This window comes from Artemia sp. Qi Xiang Cuo, chromosome 15 (assembly GCF_049724085.1).
Source record: "Artemia sp. Qi Xiang Cuo chromosome 15, ASM4972408v1, whole genome shotgun sequence".
Taxonomy (NCBI): Eukaryota; Metazoa; Arthropoda; class Branchiopoda; order Anostraca; family Artemiidae; genus Artemia; species Artemia sp. Qi Xiang Cuo.
Window position 1 is genome coordinate 1,891,487 of NC_142808.1, and position 22,696 is coordinate 1,914,182.

At 37.1% G+C, this 22,696-nt stretch overlaps 1 protein-coding gene across 1 annotated transcript in view; it reads left to right on the plus strand.

Moving 5' to 3' along the window:
• Positions 1-15,262, plus strand: part of LOC148943218 (uncharacterized) — a 23,518-nt gene extending 8,256 nt beyond the window's left edge. Inside the window, exon 3 of the mRNA XM_089101495.1 lies at positions 15,048-15,262. Within this exon, the coding sequence (XP_088957621.1) occupies positions 15,048-15,194 (147 nt within the window). The 3' untranslated portion in view covers positions 15,195-15,262. The remainder of the gene's footprint in view (positions 1-15,047) is intronic.
• The last annotated feature ends 7,434 nt before the right edge of the window (positions 15,263-22,696 follow it).

Below are 22,696 nucleotides of genomic sequence, written 5' to 3' on the forward strand. Positions count from 1 at the left end.
AAAAGATCAGGAAAGGGCTCACTTAAATGGAGATCAAAATTTTTGCTGTTCTCTTTAGGGGATTGGAGGGCTAATAGCTCCCTCTCCGATACCAAAAAATATCTGATCAAAATTTCGAGATAGCCATTTGATTTAGCATAGAACTTGGTAGGTTCAATAATTATTCCTCTGGGGATAACATGACCCCCAACGGCCCCTGGAGAAAGTGTTGTCAGTTATGCAATTTGCCCATTGTTTAGCCTACATGTAGTATTTTTATTGGGAAATACGGACATTTGGGTGGGTGGATTTCCACACTGAGAGTTTTCTCTGGGGAGAGTTTCCGGAGGAATTTTCCAGGGGGTATTTTACACGGGGTGCGGGTTCCTAGTATGCAGTTTTTTTCAGCTGAAAATTAGAAGCCACATTAAAACTTACCCTATATTAGGGGGCTGCCCCTTCCGCAGCCCCTGCTCTTTTCTCCAAAGTTTGACTTTTTGTCACAATTCTTTAAGAAAGACTAATAAAACACAAGGGCCGTTGATTTTGGATTAGACATGATTTTAAAAACTTTAAGACTTTAGGGTAAAGAGTAAGGGTCAAAACAGGGGTAGCCCCCCTCATATAGTGAATAATTTATGTTTGTTTTAAGTTTTAACGTTGCTCCTTACTTTCAGTTAAAAAAAACTTTTTTTTTTAAATTTTACCTTCTAAGGTTGTGTTCTGCTCTCCATTCATAGTGACAAGACACAAGAAAACCACTTTAAATATCGTTATATAATGCGTATAACGTCTAAGATATAACGTCCTCCATGAAACCCGAGGGGTGCTAAAACGCTTATGTTCATTCTATTCGGGAGTAACGCTACCGTATTCCTAACTTTTTGCTTGCTCTTATTAACAAGAACTTTTTTCTTTGTAGTAGGACAAAAAAGAAAAGGGAAAAAGTTTCTCTAAAGTTTTCAAGAATTTCCAGTAATTACCTAGATTAATCTTTTCTAATGTAACAAATATAGAAACAATAAGCCAGGCAAAACTGTCCATGGCTTTGAAAGTAAACTTCGAAGGGCTCATACACCTCCCTCGTAAACTTCTCAACACCTCGGTCTTTACGCTTAAGTTTAAATTTTGTCCCAATAAGTAAGTTTTTTTTTAAATGCCGAAAAACTTTAGCGTGAAGAGCGAGATGTTGAAGAGGGTGCAACCCCCCTCAAATATGTAATATTTTCTGTTCGTTTAAAGTTTTAATGTTGCCCCTTACTTTCAGTTAAAAAAACTTGTTTTTTTTTTTAATTTCTAATCCTTTTTTTAAATAGCGCCAGGATATCTGGCTGCACCTCCACGGAAAAATCCCCCTCCCCAATGAAATAGCCTCTGGACAATTCAAGCCTGGTGAAAATTACCCCATATAATTACCCTCAACATCTCCACGAGTAAAATTGAATCGGTAAAGAGAAAGCAAGACATATAAAAAAAAATTTCGTATAGGAATTCTGGCAAATTCCCCCAGTGTAAAATTTCCCCCGAAAAGTTCACCCTCTGGAATCTCCCCTTTCCATGGAAAATTCTCCCCGTACAAAATCCCCCCAGCAGAAAATTTGTCCTACCCTCCCCACCCTAAAAATGTATGCATGCTTCCCAATAACAAATACTATGGGTAAACACTGGACAAATTTTATAATTTGAAGACCTTTTCCCAGGGGTTTTGGGAGGTCATGTTATCTCCAAAGACATAGCTATTGGGCTTTTCAACAACGCTGAACAAAATAGCTATCTCAAAATTTTGATCGGACGATTTTGGGAAAAAAGTGGCGTGCGAGGGGCCTTATTACCCTCCAATGTTTTTGATCTCTTAATAAGGGCACTAGAACTTTTCATTTCTGTTAGAATGAGACTTCTCTCGACTCTCTAGGACCACTGGGTTGATACGATCACCCCTGGGGAAAATAAAATGAATAAACATGCATCTGTTATCTTTCTTCTGGTAAAAATTACAAATTCCACATTTTTGCAGGTAGGAGCTTGAAACCTCTACAGTAGGATTCTTTGATACGCTGAATCTGATGGTGTGATTTTCATTAAAACTCCATGACTTGCAGGCAGGCACGTACGCAGGAATTTGTTTCAGGGGGGGGGGGGACAAATCCTTCAAACCCATTATTATGTGAGAAAAATCAGAAAATTATGGGAAAATGAAAAAAATCGTGAGATTTCGGGGGGGGGGGCAGGAGCCCCCCCCGAAGTACGTCCCAGCTTGCAGGGGTTGTTTATCCCTTTTTTCAAAAATCAGGCAAATATTTTCAGGCTTGAAGCCTTTGATCAGTAAAACTAAACTTAATGAAACTTATATATTTGAAGTCAGCATAAAAATCTGTATATTTTATGTGTCTATTGGTATCAAAATTTCTTTTTTTAGATTTTCGGTTACTATTGAGCCGTGTCGCTCTTTGCTTACAGTTTGTTACAACAAACTGTTTGAGAATAAAAAAAGAGGCAATTGGTTGGCAGTTAAGCTTTCTTGAAAGTAATAGTTGGTGTCCCCGATGGGCCTTTTGGGTTTCTGGACTCAATCCCTTCGCCTTGAGAAGAGGAGAAAGTCTTAGTCAGTATACTCCATATAACTAAAATCTGAGGATATAAATAAGGAAAGTACCTAGACAGTTTCGAGGCATAATATATCACCCATCAGGTGCTAAGTGCTTCTTTGTCTTAAATCCTTGAAACAATCATTTATCAGGCTTTAAAGATTAATTCCTAAAATTGAACATACTTAATATAATTTGAAATACTTCCATAATGAAATAATTAATTCCTATAATTGAACATGGGTTGAGGGTGTTATCCAGAGCGACTGCTCTTCTCCCAGCGTTGGATTCTCTTTTTACTTGCTTTTGTATTTGAGTATGAAGACTTTCTAACATCTTCGTCAAACTATCTTTTGTAAACTGTTATTAGCTTCTGTCTCTGTTTTTTTTTCTTTTTTGGTTCATGCATTACACAGCAGATATGTTTCTATTTTAGTAAGGGGGTTCTCATGGGTACCCATAAGCTGAATTTTAGAGGGGTAGGGGGCTTACCTGGTCTGATCGGCACTTCAAAGGCTTTATAAGAGAAATATCAAAACAAAAAATATAAAAATATAAGGCAGCGTCATTCAGCCAGGGGGGCGGGCTGGCCTCCTTGTCCCCCTTATGTCCACCCACGGGTGTTTTCTTAACAAATTACCCTCTTATAGGGGATCCCTTACGAATATACAAGGTTTGAAGTCTATTAAGTGTTTCGATATTGGATTTTTAAATTTCAATCGTGTAACTCTGATATTTGGGTTCTAAACCGCTTAATCGATTTGTCTCTTCAGATGTAACAGCAGAATATGAAGACGGGGTATCCACAAACCTAGAAACAGACAAAGAGAAGATGTATCTCGACAAAAAGGACAACGCTGAGGATCAAGTACGTAAAAGGGTATCGGAGGGTGATGTACCAGATCATGTGAAACGGCAACTACATGACAAAACTAAAGAAGTAAGCCAAAAAGAAATACTTGCAACTAATCTCTATTTATGGACAAAAACAAGGTCTTTTGAGGAAAAACATTTTTAGAGTTAGTACATTTTTGATAAAGCAGGGTGCCAAAGCAGCATTCTGTTTTTGAATAATTGTGCTCCTTTTTGAAATTTTCCCTTTTATGCTGATTCAAAATAAGTTTAAAGACCATGTTGGTTAATAATGACTTAAAAACTGTCAAGCAAATAAACTGATAAGAAATTTCAGCCAGTGAGCACCAGAAAATATGTGAGCATTTGTGAAAATTGTGAGCATTCAGAGAAAATTGTGAGCATTCAACCTGTGAGCAAACATTTTTCTCAGTCCCATCTTTTTGTAGACATCTTTTTTTATTGAGCAGTTCTTTATTAATTTTTTGTTTTGTTTTACATCTTTTATTTTATTTGAGCCTTTTGATCAGTTTGCCCGGAGTTTTTCTGTGCGGTGGTCTTAGGGAATGATCCCTTAAGCTTTCAAACTGATCGGAATATAAAATTTTTAACTGATCTTGGTTCGGACCCTGAGGTAGCACAATGAATTGATACTCTTCCTGGCAAAAGAGGGCCCAAAGATCGATCCCTGCAGCGGAATGGTTTGGCAACAGGCTTGCCACATCGACCTGAAACGTCGATTCGAGGCACTATTCACCGTTACTGGCTCTAGAGGATATTTATCCTTTTTCATCCATATCTAAAAAAGAATTGTTTCCACATTAGGGTTTCCTTGGTCTAGGAGCTTATGGGTATAGAATCGCCCCTTTAATGTCCTTTTTTCTGTAAACCAAAAGTTTTTTCATTTTTTTTTTTTTTTTGGTGGAGGAAGGGGTGGGGTATTTAGGTTTTTCGAGCTCACCTCCCCATGTGCCAAGTCAAAGATATACATGTAAATGTGAAAAATAAAATGATTGGAACTTGAAAAAGAACTTGCCCCTCCCAGCCTAGGTACTTAGTGACATGTTTCAATCCGATCGGAGAAATTTGTTTTTACCCTATGTCCCCAATTTAATCTTTTAAAAAATATTAGGGTCACTGATAACACTGGGTTTTACCAGAAAAATTGCCAGGGGTATCTCATCTGACTTAGACTTATTTTTGTATTTGATTAAACATATGCATATATATATATATATATATATATATATATATATATATATATATATATATATATATGTATATATATATATATATATATATATAATATATATATATATATATATATATATATATATATATATATATATATATATATATATATATATATATATATATATATATGGATAGAGAGTTAAAGTGAACTTTCAACCTTGATGGGCTAGATATCAGTTATTTGTCATATGATGATGACTTACTGCTACTTAGCTTTTCTGTTTCAGGGCTACGGGATAAACTTGCTCAGATTGTTGAACTTTTAAAGTTTATTGGTCTTGCTGTAAAGGTATCTAAATCACAGTCATGCTAGTTAAAAGGCCTGCAAAGTATAGTTTTTCTACTTCGCTAGATATCGAAGGTTTTGTTATTTATGAATCGTATCGTTTGCGGTATCTAGGCATTGATTATGGTCCTACAACTAGATCCACTATCGGGCTTAATAAAGATAATGTGTCTTGGTCTCTTACAAAATTTTATGGAAAAATAGTAAGCTTGACAAATAGTGTTAATAAATCGACTCTTGCTAAAATATTCAACGCTGTAGTTACGCCTTCTATTATATATATATCCCCGCTTTGGGAGCTCCTAAAAGTTACGCAAAAACGACAGCTGCGTACCCATTATTACAAGTTGGCAAAATTTTGTTACGTTTGCCTTTATTTGTGGTTTTCAAATAGTTATATTAGCAGCCGTTATGGAATAATTGACCCAGTGACTAAAATTGGGGAGATAGAAGCAAGAGCTTGCCGCCGAAGCATGCAGTTTTTTCCTGACTCACCTCTAACTCGTCTTTTACTATAATTATACTTGATTTGACTTATCACTCTTGCTCAGCAGGGCCGCCAGCGTAGAGGTAACTGGTTGACAGCACTGTCAGTCTTTATTCTCTAAGCAGCCCTGTCCAGGTCTAAGGATGGGACCTCATTTGGGTCGAAGTTGCAGTTGAGGAGGGGTTGATTTATAACATCATCCCATCTAGTGAGCGGCCTTCCTCGAGGAAGTTTCCAGACAATCGAGGGATTGAAGTCCGATATGATCCTTGCACGGGTAGTCGGTGGAGTCGGGAGGCGGAGTAAGTGGCCATACCATCTTAAAGAAGGAGCTTCTACATGGGAGGAGAGGTTCACCGACTTATATGTCCTCAGGATCTCAGTATTGCAAATGTTATTATATCATTTGAAGCCTTCAACTCAAAGCAGGTGTATAGTTTAGATGATATCGACCTTTCTTAGCTGTGTCTGGGTTATCGGCCATGTCTCAGAAGAGTACAGCATCATGCTTGAGACTGTGACGTCGTAGATATAGACTTTTGTAAGGCGACTAATTTGCGGTTTGTCGAAGACTGCTCTCAGAAGCCGTCCGAATACAGAGTTCGCCTTGGCTGACCTGGCTGAGATTTCGGCGTCAAGTGTGCCATTTGATATAATTGATCCGAGACTAGCCTTACTGCCTTACCTCGTCAACAGCTTGGCCGTTTATCACAACAGTTAAGGGTGACACCGATGCGGTCTTTTCTATAGGCATGATCTTCGTTTTCTTCCAGTTGATTTGCAGCACAACTGCGGAGGCAGTGGAGGAGAGCGTCTCGAGTACAGACTTAAGTTGGTCAATATTTTCGCTGAGGACGGCTACATCGTCGGCAAAGTCTACATCAGACAAAGTCCTCCTGGCATAACTTATGCCAAAAGGGTGGACACGGTGTGTCTCGTTCAAAATGTGGTCGATGACGCAGTTAAACAGCTCAGATGCAGCGCCTTCTTTGCCCTACACCATTTTTTATGGGGAAAGAAGAAGAAAGCTTCCCGTTAACAAGGAAGGCGCTTTCTGTGCTGCGGGAGAGCTCTTTAAAGAGGCTGACTATCTTTGTTGGTAGGCCCGCAGCCTTCAGGATTAGCCAAACGGACTGCCTGTCAACAGTGTCAAAGGCAGAACGAAAGTCAATGAAAGCTATGTAAGTCTTCTTGCTGAAATTCAGTGTCTTCTCAACGATCTGTCTGACAGTATGAATCTGTTCAGTTGTCGATCTTCCTGGCATGAATCCGGCTTGTTGGGGGCAAAATAGTTATATTAGCAGCCGTTATGGAATAATTGACCCAGTAACTAAAATAGGGGAGAAAGAAGCAACAGCTTGCCGCCGAAGCATGCAGTTTTTTGCTGACTCGCCTCTAACTCGTCCTCTACTATAATTATACTTGACTTGACTTATCGCTCTTGCTCAGCAGGGTCGCCAGCGTAGAGGAAACTGGTTGACAGTGTTGTCAGTCTTCTCCAAGCAGCCCTGTCCAAGGCTAAGGATGGGGCCTCATTTGGGTCGATGTTGCGGTTGAGGAGGCGTTGATTTTTAAAATCAGCCCATCTGGTGTGCGGCTTCCCTCGAGGACGTTTCCAGATAATCGAGGGATTGAAGTCCGATATGATCCTTGCAGGGGTAGTTTGCTGGAGGCGGAGTAAGTGGCCGTACCATCTTAAAGAACGAGCTTCTACATGGGAGGAGAGGTTCACCAACTTAAAGGTCCTCAGGATCTTAGTATTACGAATATTATCATACCATTTGATGCCTTCAACTCAACGCAGGCGTTTGGTTTAGATTGCATCGAACTTTCTGAGTTATTTAAAGATTATTGATCATGTTTTCAATAGAGTGTATCCCGATGCATAATATCTTGACGTTATTAATGTGGACTTTAGCAAAATGATTCATATGCGGTTCCTTGGATACTGCTCTAGAAATCCGTCTGAATGTAAAGTTTTCTTTGGCTGATCTTGCTGAAATTTTGGCGTCAAATGTGCTATTTGATGATATAGTTGATCCGAGATAGGTGAACTGCCTTACCACGTCAACAGCTTGGCCGTTGATCACAACAGTTAAGGGTGAAATCGATGCGGTCTTTTCTATGGGTATGATCTTCGTTTTCTTCCAGTTGATTTGCAGCCCAACTGCGGAGGCAGTGGAGGAGAGTGTCTCGAGTACAGACTTAAGTTGGTCGATATTTTCGGTGAGGACAGCTACATCGTTGGCAAAGTCAACATCAGACAAAGTCCTCCCGGCATAACTTATGCCAAAAGGGTGGGCAAAAGGTGTCTTGTTCAAAATTTGTTGAATCATGCAGTTAACTAGCATAGGTAAAGTACCATGTCCGTGTCGTCCACCATAGTTGATGGAAAATAAAGGAGAAAGTTTGCCATTATTAAGAACAGTGCTTTCTTTACTGTTGTATAGCTCTTTAAAGAGGCTGAATCTTTCTTCTGGTAGGCATAGAACTTCGAAGATTACTAAAAGAGACTGTGTCTTAATATTCTCGAAGGCGGAAAGGAAGCAAGTAAAATCTTCATCAGCCTTTTTGCTGAAATCTAGCGTCTTCTCAACGATTTTTCTAGTAGTATGAACCTGTTCAGTTGTCAATATTCCTGGCATGAATCCGGGTTGTTGAGGGCGGCGCAAAACATGTAGGAAAATAATTGCACTTTCCAACAGGAGCATTGCAAACAGCTTTCCAGGAACAGAGAGTAGGGTGACACCAAGGTAGCTGCTGTAATCTGTCTCGCTGCCCTTGCACTTAAACACTGGCACGAGGATTCCTTTCTTCCAGTATGACGGCGTAACTTAAGTGCTCCAGATTATGCTGACCACTATCCCCAGCCAAAGAATCAATACGTGGCAACCCGTTTTAAGTAGCTCTATATTAATGGCACTGAAGGCAGCCGCTTTATTGTTTTTTAGTTTCCTTGCGGCCAACGTAATCTCCTCAGTAAAAAAGTTGGTACCTCCAGGACCAGGTGTAACTTGTGTAGCTGTGGCAATAAGCACTGAGTCAATGCGGTCGGGCGGGTCTGAGTTTAGCAGCTTATTAAAGTGCTTCTCCCAGAGACCAAAACATTGAGAATGATCGTATATAATTTCTCCATTTGCTGCTTTCAGGCTTGTGGACGTCATGGCATGCTGGCCAGTCCGCTTGCGCAGGATTTTGAAAGTTTGCACCTATATCTTTCTTTTGGGCAGCTTGCTTGAGCTCAGCGGCTTTACCCGAAACAGTCTTTCTCGTCCCTGTGGAGCAAGGAGTTGCGTAGTTTGTTGAGCTGTCTGTAGAGTGTCATATCTCATCGTAATCTCGCTCACCGTCTCTACTCAATTATTTCAAACGTCTGGCTGCTAATCCACTCTTTTTTCTTTCACGGCTTCGAGCCGACAGCTTCGGTAGCTGCTCTGAGAACCTTGTCTTTAAAAGTTGTTTATGCTGCCTTACTATATGAACACAGCTGGAGAGCCTCGAAGCGGTTAGAGACTTCAGCCGCAAACCACTCACAAACTGATGGATCTTGTTTCAGCCGAGAGGTATCAACATTCTTGGGGAATATAAAGTTACTCTTATTGGCCCTCAGCCAATAAGAGTATCCTTGCAGAGACTAGACGATGGTCGGCATTGCCGAGCTCAGCACCTCTGTATGAGCGGCAGTTCTGGACATACGAAAGCCAGCGTCGTCGAAAAATGATGTAGTCAAGCATCTTTTTAATCCTGCCATCATTGCTGTACCACGTGTACTTTGGAATGTCTTTTCTCACAAACCAGTTATTTGTGACTGCTAGAGCATGGGTGATGCAGCGACTGAGCAGCCGCTCACTATTATCATTCAGAGCGTCAACTTTCACATGTCCAACAGCAGCTTCGTACAGACCAGAGCTGTTAGCCACACCAGCGTTAAAATCTCATAGGACTAGGAGGTAACCATGTGGAGGTAAGGAGGAGAGCTCGGAGGACAGTAGCGCATAGAAGTCGTCCTTATCTTCATCTTGGGAAGCGTTTGTCGGTGCATAGCAGGTAAGAACAGTTATCTTCCCGTGCTTGCCGTCAATTCTTATTGATATAACTAGTTTTTTTCAGACCTCCGGAATATAGAAGCTAAAAATTTACAAGAAGCTCAGATAAATATTGACAGCGGAGAAGTCTCTAAAATAGACTAATATATTCAGACTTTTCCCAGTTCACTCGCACTCCAGTGGAGAATTACCCGTGGGCCAACCAAATATTTTTTTGATAGTGAAAATGTGCTCTACAAACCTCAGTCGGGTCCAGGGTTGCCACCCCTAGTGATTTCTCCCTATTTGTAGTGATTTTTTTTAAATTGCCTAAACAAAAAAATCACTAAATCAGCACATATATTACTAGATCATTGAAGAAAATCACTCAGATCTAGTGATTTTTTTTCCGGGCGGCAACCCTGCTCAGGTCACACATTTCAAAGCGTCATCATTTGCATGCCAGTCAAACAGTTAATGATAATGAACCGTATCTTGATAAGAATTAATACATAAGAAATCGAATTTTATCCGGATTCTAAATATATAAAATTCCCTATGTTTTAAGTTACCCATCAAAAGCTATGAGTCAGAGAAATTTTGTCTGAATTTTAGAAATAGGGATAAAGACCCCCCCCCCAATAAAAAGAAACAACAAAAAAACAAGCGACCTTAATGAAAACCAAAGCATCAGATTCAATATCTCAGACAACCCAGATGAGTCAAGATCTGTGTCAAGCTCAAGCTAGATGTGTCAAGCTCTTATCTACAAAAACATGGAATTTTATAAAAATAATTTTGCCCGAAGAAAGATCATGGATGCGAGTTTATTTTCTGTTTTGTTTTTTTCCAAAGGGTGATCGCACTGAAAGATCAGGATAGGGCTCATTCGACCAAAAACCAAAAGTTCTAGTGCTCTTTATAAGTGAAAAACTTCGAAGACTTTAGTGTAAAGAGCGAGGGTTGAGGAAGCGGTAGCCCTCAAGATCAAGATAGATGTGTCAAGCTCTTATCTATAAAAAAGTGGAATTTTATAAAAAGAATTTTGCCCAAAGAAAGATCATGGATGCGTGTTTTTTTTTTTTTTTTTTTTTTTTTTTTTTTTTTTTTTTTTTAAAGGGGGATTGCACTGAAAGATCAGGATAGGCTCATTCGCCAAAAAAACAAAAGTTCTAGTGCTCTTTATAAGTGAAAAACCTCTAAGACTTTAGCGTAAAGAGCAATGGTTGAGGAAGCGGTAGCCCTCAAGTTCAAGCTAGATGTGGCAAGCTCTTATCAACAAAAAGGAGAATTTTATAAAAAGAATTTTGCCCAAAGAAAGATCATGGATGCGTGTTTATTTTCTGTTTTTTTTTTTTTTTCAAAGGGTAATCGCATTGAAAGATCAGGATAGGGCTCATTTGACCAAAAACCAAAAGTTCTAGTGCTTTTTATAAGTGAACAACCTCTAAGACTTTAGCGTAAAGAGCTAAGGTTGAGGAAGCGGTAGCCCTCAAGCACAAGCTAGATGTGTCAAGCTCTTATCTGCGAAAAAGTGGAATTTTATAAAAAGAATTTTGCCTAAAGAAAGATCATGGATGCGTGTTTATTTTCTGTTTTTTTTTCCAAAGGGTGATCGCACTGGAAGATCCGGATAGGGCTCATTCGACCAAAAACCAAAAGTTCAAGTGCTCTTTATAAGTGAAAAACCTCTAAGACTTTAGCGTAAAGAGCGAGGGTTGAGGAAGCGGTAGCCCTCAAGCTCAAGCTAGATGTATCAAGCTCTTATCTACAAAAAAGTGGAATTTTATAAAAAGAATTTTGCCTAAAGAAAGATCATGGATGCGTGTTTGTTTTCTGCTTTTTTTCCAAAGGGTAGATCGCACTGAAAGATCAGGATAGGGCTCATTTGACCAAAAACCAAAAGTTCTAGTGCTTTTTATAAGTGAAGAACCTCTAAGACATTAGCGTAAAGAGCAAGGGTTGAGGAAGCGGTAGCCCTCAAGCTAGAACCAAAAGTTTTAGTGCTCTTTATAAGTGAAAAACCTCTAAGACTTTAGCGTAAAGAGTGAGGGTTGAGGAAGCGGTAGCCCCCCGCCCCCTATACGGAATAATTTATGTTTGTTTCAAGTTGTAATGTTGCTCTTTACTTTCAGTTGAATTTTTTTTAATTCCAATAAGCACAATCCAATTAAGTCCTTAATAAGAAACTATAGCTTCAACAAAGAATAACTCCCTCAATTAACGGAAATTCATTGCACTATCCTTCTATCAATGGTAATTCCAAGAAAATTTACGTTACTTACATCCTTCCAATAGGTTCCAACCAGGATCCAGGGATCCCGAACAGGGATTCCAGTACTATTTATAGCCCTTTTTAGCTTGTTATTACGGCTCAGTTTCGGCAGCGTGCTTTGTTTCAGATTGATCAAGCATGCTCTGTTTAAGGGGTACAAACCTCAGTTTGACAAAATGAAACAAAGCATTTATTGAATTAGCCTAGCAAAAACACCTAAAAATAAATGTTACTCTTCTTCAGGCTGTCCCATTCACCAGATAGATAGTTGTCCCTAGATAATAGTTTTCGATAGTAAAGTTTTCGAAAAACTCTTATTGCCATCGATTGCTTCAAAATGTCTAGTGGGAAGCATGCAGCTTGGGTTTCGAACTCAGGTTGGCTGTGCCACAGCACACCGTATTATACGGACTATTATGCGCAGAGCTTCTGCGAAATGTTTTTCTGTTTTGACCTGTAGTGTTGACATCTCTGCCGCTTTTGATAGTATTTTGCACTCTCAAGCGTTGTTATCACTTCTGGATTGCGGCGTTGATCCTTGAATAGTGTCTATCCTACAGTTTTGGTACAGTAATACTGTTATCCATATTGTATTAGGAAGACATAAGCAAAATTATTGTCCGATTCTTTCGGAAGGTGAACCTCTGCTTAAAGGTTTAAGACAGGGCTCTTGCTTAAGCCCAACTATATCCAATTACGCCACATATACTGCCACTAGAGTTAAAGAGAACATTTAACGTTGATAGGGTAGATATCAGTTATTTGTCATATGCTGATGATTTACTGCTACGTAGTATTTCTATTTCTGTGCTATGGGATAACCTTTCAAAGATTCTTGAACTCTATAAATTTATTGGCTTTGCTTTAAATGTATCTAAATCAGAGTCATGTATATTTAATAGTCCTGCAAAGTATAGTTTTTCTACTTCGCTAGATATCGAAGGTATTGTTATTTATGAATCGGATCGTTTGCGGTATCTAAGCATTGATTATGGTCCTACAACTAGATCCATTCACCAGATAGATAGTTGTCCTTAGATTGTCCCAGTTCCCGTTTCTACTTTTGTTGTTAACGTTCTTTACCAATTGAACCTGACATCACATATTTCAACATAATCTTTCAACTCGTTGTTAATGTTAAACAAATGTTAAGGCCTAACTTATTTCATTTTACACCTATGAAAATTAAAGTTTTCACGCAACTTAAGGCTAGTGTAATCGGACAAAGTGCCAAAACTCATGTAGACTGCTTGTATCACGCTGATTATTCCTGAATAAACGTCCACTTTTGGGAACACAAAGATCATATTTGAAAAAATCGACTGATCTGACAAATAAATTGAGAAATTTCACGTTGGAGGAAAGTTCAATTCTTTGTAGTTTCGATGTTGTTTCCATGTACTCAAATTGTGATGTAAAAAGGTGCGAGGACATTTTAAAAAGTAAATTAGAAAAACGCTTTGATTTAATACAAGCTGTGACTTTAGCTAGTTTGGATATTTAAGTCATCATGAAACTAATTATCCTAGTAAATGAATAAAAATTTTTTTTGGTTTTAGAGGAGACTTTTATAGACAAATTTTTGGGTTATCTATGGAAGCTTCTCTATCTCCTTTATTGGCAAATCTTTTCATAGATTCTATTGAAACCTCCGCTATACACAGTTTTAAAATCTCCCCTTGTTTCTGGGATAAGTTTATGCATGATGTGGTTTGCGTTTGGAAACATGGATTGGACTCCTTAGACCTATTTTGTAAGCATTTAAATAGTTTTGATAACAATATTAAATTTACAGTTGAGTTTTGAGCAAAATAATAAATTACCTTTTCTGGATATTTTATTAATTAAAAGGGATCTCCATTTACTTTTCTCGATTTATAAAAAACCTACGCACAATGATAGGTGTTTGAATTTTCATTCTTGCCACCTTTGTCGGTGAAACGGGGGGTTGTAATTTCACTAGTGGATAGAGCCTTTAAAATTTTTTCACATGAATTTCTTGATTCGGAATTGTTATACTTGAAGGATATTTTGTTTTGTAACAATTACCCAATTAAGTTCATTGACAAAATAATTGAAAATAAACGTGTTAAACATGATAGTAGGGTTAATGGGGTTTCTCAGTCCTCAGATTTAAATGTATCAAAAAGCTTTATTTCATTGCCATATGTACCTGGTTTGGGTGAGAAACTTTCACGGATTTTGCGTAAATTTAACATTGATATATGTTTCCAATCGTTGAGACCAATGGATAGTTTCTTTAGTTCTGGTAAGGATTTAACCCGGGGAAATTTAGTAAGGTGGGTGTATACAATTCCGTGTTCTTGTGGGAAGTTCTATACTGGTAGGACTCACCAACAATTTGTTGAAAGATTTATTTAACATCAAAATTCAATAGAGAAAAACCCTACAATTAAGCAAGCCTCCGGAAACTTTTGTTTCAGCCTTAGCAGAACATATTTGGTTTCAACCAGATCACTTTGTAAAATTTGATGAGGCCTTAGCTATTTCAAATCATAAGGGGTACACACAATGGGCGAGAGAAGCCATAGAAATTAAAAAACATATGTTTGCTAACCTTTCGATAAATAGGGACACAGGTAATTTAAATGTGGACCGGATTTAGGATAACTTTCATAAAAACCAGTCAACAGTAAATGAGAAAGTTTATACTTTGAATAATCTCCAGGGATTTGCTTCACTTACTAGGCCAAAATGGATTGCTTCAGTAATAGCCAATATAATCATTATATTTTGACAGCATAATTAAAGTAATATCTTGTTTTTTTTTCGGTCTGTTACTCTGGTGTTCTCACTAAAGTAATTCTATAATAGCATCTTTTCCCTACGTGGATCAGTGCGCCAATTGTATATATATATAAATATATATATATATATATATATATATATATATATATATATATATATATATATATATATATATATATATATATATATATATATATATATATATATATATATATATATATATATATATATATATATATATATATATATATATATATATATATATGTGTATGTGTTTATATTTAGGTGGCTTCATTGGTTTTTTAGTTTAAGCTTTTTTTTTTATCTTGTTCCTCTTGTGTTTCTTTTGTTTTGAAGAAGTTTTGTTTGGATACAGGCGAAACATCCGCGTTGTTTTACATTTTTCGTTTCTATTTTTCTCCGCTAGCCGAAGTCTCGTTTGTTCTTTTTTTTCAGAGATTTTTCTCTCTGTTGGTTGTCTGACACTGATCCCAAATGGTATTTCTTGTCTACAACGTAATTTCGTTTATTACAGGAGCTGATATGGCATGTGTACAAGGCACAACAGCTGGCTTTAGACCGACAGCACCTGATATCTAAATTTATGGACGTTTGCTGCAAACGCTGTCCCAATGCCTCGCAGATTTTAGCTGAAGTCTTTAATGAGAAAAGTTACTCTTGAAAACGTATTCTAGAGACTAGGGCAGAATCTTTTCCTTTTTTCTCATAATAAAATACTTTGTGCTTTGAGGATAAGTTCCTCTGTTAGTGCCTAGGATGTGTACCTTTTATGGTTTTCCCATGGATAGCAAGGTAGCTTGGGAAGTAATATTTGCTTCCATGAATAACAATTAAGCATACTAAGTTGCAAAAAGAAAAACGAGAATATTGAAAAAGATAAATTTTAAGTTCGTTTTCAAAATGGACTAAAAAATATAGATTCTTTTTTTAGAATCTATGAAAATAATTGAAAACGAGAGGCGCTAAACGAATTGGTCTTTACATAACCTAGATGGCATACTGATCTAAGCTATAAATCAATAAATGAAAAAAGTTGGCGAGAAGAGGAAAACGAGCAAAAAAATCAAAATATGTGAAGTCCAATCCGTTCTCCACCCTTCATTTTCATTCAGATTCATGGATTCTTGAGAAAAAATTTCTACTTTTTAGTCCATCTTGAAAACGAGTTTGAAAAAAATTATATTTACAATTTTTGACTTTTTGGTTTTCTCTAACAATAAAAAACTCTTCAGTTTTCTCTCAAACAAAATTTGCCTTATCGCAGATTCAAGCCTAAGTTACCAAAGTCTTCTTACCGCTGCGCTGTCAAGTCATCAATAATTATGTTTGTTTTAAACTTTTCTCCGTACCCAACTATACGTTTATGTTGTTTTATGCATATAAAAGGGGGTATGCAAGAAGGGGGAAATTTGATGTTGTATTATTGCACTGCCATCGCAAGTGCAAATATTGATAAAATTCGGATGTAATTGAACATTTAGAAGTGGTCAAAAATGACTCGACAAATTAAAAAAATTATGCTACAAAAATACAACTGAAAACACCACAAGAAAAGTCGGTAAGTTGGAAAAAACTAGTTAAAAACAACGAGTTAGTAGTATTTTAGTTATTTATTTGATCCGACGAAAATAGGTTGTGTCTATAAAATGGCTGTTTTGACCACCCATTGTTTACAAAAAGTCTTTAGGGTTCGATACTCCGACAGAATCTCAAATATGCGTCACCTCAATGTGCGTCAGCACTGCTGTAATATCCAAGCCCACAGCCCCGATTTTCAAACAGATAAGACTGCACTTGTTTGGTTATGTCCTAAGAAGACCCAATGACGGTATCATCAAGCAAGTTCTTCTAGATGCTCCTTTGCCAAATTGGGGCAGACGTCCTGGCGGCCCACTGAAGAATTGGTGGGAAACTATTAAAAACAACCTCTTAGGTATTTTCGAAGACCACACTGCCTTTCGATGACGTACAAATAACAGTTTAATAGATATAAATCCTTTTATTTGACATTGAAAGCAATGATAAAATTTCTGGATATTTCACTCATATACAGTGACCGTTATCAGCAGATAAACATGCTGATAAGCATTTATCTGCTAATGACGGTCACTGTGTATGCGACCGAAATATCCAGAGGTTTTGTCATTGCTTTCACTGTCTAATAAAAGGATTTATCCCTTTTAAACTGTTATTTGTAAATCAGCATCGGTACCATCGGTGGATTTTGAAAGTTGGGCAGAAAATGAAAGAGCTGCTGGCTCCAGTTTGCTCAAGAGCCGGCATAAGGTCGTGAAAAAGGGGAGTCAACCATATGGAGTCTTCTAGATGCCGGGTGAGGCGTTCACCTCTGAGCCCACAGTGTGTAGTATTAAGTAACAAGTACGAAAATAGTTAGTACAATACAAGACGCCAAACACTAAATTTGGCATACAACTTATGCCATTTATCATGAATGGAATTTTAGCAGGAATGTGCAAGTTTTGATAACTGCACTAAGCAACTCTAAAAAATAAAACTTGGAAAAAAAATACATAAATAACGAGCTGTTTTGTTTTTACAAGGAAACCGCACTCTCGACCAATGTGGACCATACTATAAACAGCATCTTAGTACTGACCGCAGCATACATATTATACATATTACTGCAGGCTGTGGATATCTAGTTATTTGCAACTATAAATATGTAATTATTTATTGCTAAAATTTAATTTATTTTATCTATTTATTTTTACTTTGCCCCGTTTAAAACAACTGCCACAAAACTCGGGCCCATATAATTCAATTCAACTTCTTACTTTTCTTCATCAATGAAGACAGTGCTTGGATTATGGAAAAAAACGTCTTTAATATGAGTCTAAATTTGAACCTGACATTTTAAACACTGCTAAACACGTTTTCTAAATCTTCAGTTCCTCAGGTTACTCTTTCACAATTTGCAAAAAGAGGGCAGTTACAATTTAGTCTTGAAGGTCCTGAAGTCGGGTTTCACGATAGGGAATTCGATACTTTCTTCTGCAAAACATATTAAATAAATAAAGACGTTACAAATTACGTCTTAAATTTGAAACGTAAGGCCATTGATTGTTACACACCAACATACAGATCCGTAGGGAAGAAGAGGGACAAATTCTTCAAATTTTACGGCTCCTAGGGCTTTATCTCAACAATTTCTTATTATTTTCATGCATTACCTTTTCATGGGCGTTTTTATGAGTTTGCCCCTCCCCCTTACCTCCGTCGTCAAACAAATTCCTACATCCCTGCCTAAACATCAAGCCCTACTTTCAATATGAAAAAGAATTTTACTCACAAAAGGTAAGATTTATTAAATCTTTTCTTTTTTTACTGGCGACATCTATCCTCAAAAGGCATCCTGACAGTGGAGGGGGGAGGGGCAAACAATACCCTTTTTCCTCTCCCCTTTGTGTTGTTGAAGTTCAATCTAAACCCAAGAAAATCGCCTTTTTTATAATTTTTAATTAACATCAAAATAGGAGGTTTATTATTGTCAACACACAGTGTATTTCATCCTCTTAGTATTTTTTTGGGGGGGAAAGGGGGATGGGGATGTGGAGGCCAGTACCCTTTGTGGCCTGGACCCTGAATGGGTTTGGTGAGTCCATGGATAACAAATAATAACAATAGCAATGGAAGAACGAACCTTTTTCGACGTTCCATTTCTTCTTGTTTACACCAAGTATTATGCGCCATAATATCATATGATATCATAATATCATATATCATATAATATCATGATATCACGGCGTAATATAATGTTACGCCAATATATTAAACCTATGTTTTTATTCTTTGAGTACTCACTAATCACATTTTTTTGTGTAATTTATCGCTGAATTTTGAGATATTTGGGCGAATAAAGAAAATTATAATGAAGATAATTTTCGGTAACTCCAGTTGCATTTGCCTTCTTGGACACGATAATGTTTTATTATTTCTATAGTACGCTGGTAGCCTTTAAAAAAACACTATATTTTGAAAGATAAAAAAAAAACACGAGAAAAGAAGTTATAAATTAATGCAGACAATGGGTAGTGAATTTCTGAAACAATTACGACCCAAAATCGTCCAGACGGATACCTTTTTTTTATCGAGCGACGGGAAATTTGGCAGCCGAAACAGACTTTGATTAGTTAGAACCTAGCTTAAGACAGGTACAAATTTGTACGATGATTACTTCGTCATAAAGATAGAGTAATAAAAGAAAACAAAGACATTGAATTAATATATTTGAAGGTTAGGATAGGTAACTATGAAGACAACACGACCTTTCCAGCATGTAAGACCACCACAATTCAAACTAGATTTACGTTGCCTAGGAAACGTGAAGTATTGCAGAAACCCTTTTCCAGCTTCGCAAACAAAAGTGTCGCAGCAGCAACACTTTGGTCAAGGATTTGAAAAAATTAGATTGACTTTACTAGGAATTTAAAATATAGATCTTGCAAAGCCTAATTAATACTATGTATCTATCCCTAACTATAGGAAATCCCATTACTGCTGCTATTCTTTACTAGAATGATTAAGGACACATTTCGCTGTTGCCCAATTTATTTATTATAATCTTTAGGAAATCACATTACTGCAGCTACTCTTTACTAGAATGAATAAGGACACACTTCGCTATTGCACAATTTATTTAGTTGCATACCTTAGGAGAAATCACATTATTGCAGCTATTCTTGACTAGAATGATTAAGGACACAATTCGCTGTTGCACAATTTATTTATCAATGTGTCTTCCTTTCAATATGTACATTAAAACTGAAGTTGTTACCCCTTCAAAACCTTTTGAATGTTATAATTCGTGGAACATCTCATAACTTGCAATGCAATCTCATCTAGTTAGTTCTAAAAAGCTATAGGTTGCTTTTGATAATCATAAAACTATCGATAGACGCTGCTAAAACAAAAGAAAGATACACCATCCTCTAGAAGTACATAGCTCCTCATCCCCGAAGACAACGATAATCAAACAACTAATTCTTAGTTAAAACTCCCTTGTCACTGAATTGTTTTCCCAGTTTTCTGATTAAACATAAGGTAAACTAGTTTGCAGAAGATTCTAACTCCTTAACCAAGATGACAGCACTCTAATAACCTATTTTTGTACCGTGAGTAAAATGCAATGTATTAAAAATACCAAAATAAAGTTTCTTCTTTATAAATATAATTCCGACTTCCTGTAAATAAGTTAAATCTATTTTCAAAAATTAAAAGACCTTAATCAGAAGAGAAAAAAAACCGCAGTTAGCCTCAGACAAAGAACGGCGCTATCCAAGCTTTGGATTTCGCTAAGAGAATGGACAATAAAAAAGGTGCTACGCACAATATTTCTAAGGAAGTTTAAATGATAAGAACCGTGTGAACGTTTGAATCATCAGATATATTTAAAACAATTTATTGGACGAAGGGTTCGTATCCTTGGGCCACTTGAGCCAATTGTGAGCCAGTTCTTACAGCGCAGGAAAAAAGAATTACGTTTGATAGTGGGGTAAAAGTGCTTTTTGGAAGTATTCATAAATCAGAATCAGGACCATTCAGATAGAATTATATCGCCATTCAAGCTTGGCAATTCTTTCATGTTGTATCTCAGTCACCATTGTTGTCGCTTGAAGTGACTCACTGCTGTTCACCGAAATATGTAAGTCTCAATAAATCTATTGTTTTTTAACTATGTTTATTTCATTTTATATGTCTGCATCTAGTCTGATAACAGGTAATTAGTTTACAAATCTCCAAGGACGTTCACAGTAAATCTGATCTTCAGATAGCTGAAGGAAAAGAGTTCACATTTATATATCTACACATTTTATTTTCTCTCAATAATTGAGGGCGACGCGGTCATAAAGTTACTTCACTCCCCATTGCTGTGGCGCGAGGCTTGTTGGCACAATCTTTAGCGCTATAAGCGGCGCTATCGGAGAACTTATAAGGTGTAAGTTCACGACCTTCGAGCATAATAATACCTTCGACACGGTCAATATTTATGACCACAATTAAGCCCAGTCCCTTTCTTTTATAGCCACATTTCTTTATAGCACACAAAAAATCTTCATCGCTACAGATTTACCAGTCGTTAAAATTGAGTGTTCATAAAATGGTATCAGCCCGATGTCATCTTCATATGCAGAAAATACGTCCTTAAAATTCCATAATAATTCGCATAACTTGTTCTTAAGTTCTTTGCCCGTAATATAATCCATATTAGATTTGTTTAAAAATTCCGATTTAATTAGAGGGTATCTTTTAATTGAGGTTTTAATGCTGTTAACTAGGTTTCTTTTAGAATTTTTCCATGTATTTAAATCATTCTCTGATAAAACTTGAATTTGAACTAAACACGTCCCCTTTTTATTGTAATTGTATCATTTTAATGGTTAAAAGTTACCCAAATAAAACCTTCTCCTTTGTCATAAGATATAATCTGTTCCTCACATAGCAGATTTTCGGGAATTTCAGATGGGGTCGCAAACCATATTTCGGATTTGCTAACCACTGGCTCAATCATCTGTGATATTTGAATTTTTTGCATCGTTTTGGGGGGGGGGGACTTTTTTTTCCTTATCGCGAATCTGTAATATTTCTCTTTATTTTCATTGTTTATTTGATTCATACTGGCGCTATTTTGCGCCATTGCGGCATCTTGCGGCGTCACGTTGGGTTTCACTATGTTTTTCCATAATTCTAGTATTTTCTTGATTTCATTTGACCTGTACTGTCGCATATCTCCTATTTTTATTTTCGCAGATTCAATACTTTTATTATTTAAATTTACTTCATCTTTGCAATGTCTTTTAGAATAATTGGACAAGTTTCTAATTATTCCTTTTCCTCCTTGCGAGACATGAGGTTCAGAAGATTGCGACATTATACCGTCAGAAATTTTGTTTACTGTTATGTTATCTTCGTATCCTCTGTTACGATTTCTTAAGGTAGCAATTTCTTCCCCCACCTTAGCTGAGTAGAAAAGCCTCTTGTTTGCTATATCTAATAGTACTCTCTTGAAACTTAAGACTTTTGAGCCTTTAAGTGCTTCGTACGGAAAGTTATCACATATTATAAAATTTGTCAGTAAGGTCCTAGTGTCTCTTCTTACATTTAGGGAAGTTGAACCTCCTGCATCCAGTTTATGCCCTTTCACACTACTTAAATTGGGATTATTAGGGTTCCTCTGTCGCCTAATATGCAGAGGCAACATATTAAATACGCAAGAGTTTATGATACTAATCGTTGCACCAGAGTCAATCAAAGCTTTAAAGTAAGCATTTTCTACACAAATATCATTAAATATAGGTAACTTGTTATTATTATCACTACAAGACGGCATTACCATTGTTTTGGACCTATTAAATATTCTGGGCACCTTCTGGGTCCAATTTATATTTCTGAGGGGCCTGAAACGTTTCCCTGAGGATTTATTCCATGTGTCGGTGCCTGTAATAGATATTCAGACGTATGATATTCCGTAGGCATATCTAATTGATTTACGTCTGTCTGCCTTCGCCATGTATTATTATGGTAACGTGGATGTCCTGTGTCAGTGCCGCTTGCTGGCGCTGATTGCCAATGCCGTCGGCTTGCAAAATTTTCATTTCCCATCGGCAAATTTTCGTGATTTCTATATAGCATTCTCGCATTATATTGGCTTTGGCGAGTATTTGGATTTTCAAATCGGTAATTAATATATTTGTTGGGGAGAGGGTTATAAAAATTGGGCTGGTACACGTTGTAGGGTACTGCTTGCCGCAATTTTTCTTGGTTGTAACCTAGTGCAGCACCGGCACTAAAATTTTTTCTTTCGAACAAATAGTTGCCATTATTTTTCCTACTGCCAACAATAATTCTTGATGTGCGATTGGGGACATGACGGCACTCTCTCGCGATATGCCCAGGTCGATTGCAATTATAGCATCTTATTATTGTATGGTTATTTTCATAATTGGATTGTTTGACAGGCTGAAAACGTATTTTTTTCTGCCTAGCGAGTTCTTGCGTTTTGTTTCTTTGTGGTACTGGGGAGTTATCCCTTGAAAAGAAATTGGGGGACGCCTGATCGCTCTTGAAGTTTATGTTCGCATTTGAATCGCCTAGGCTATTTATTTTTGCTTTACTGTGATTTGCGACCATCGTGTCGACTTCGAT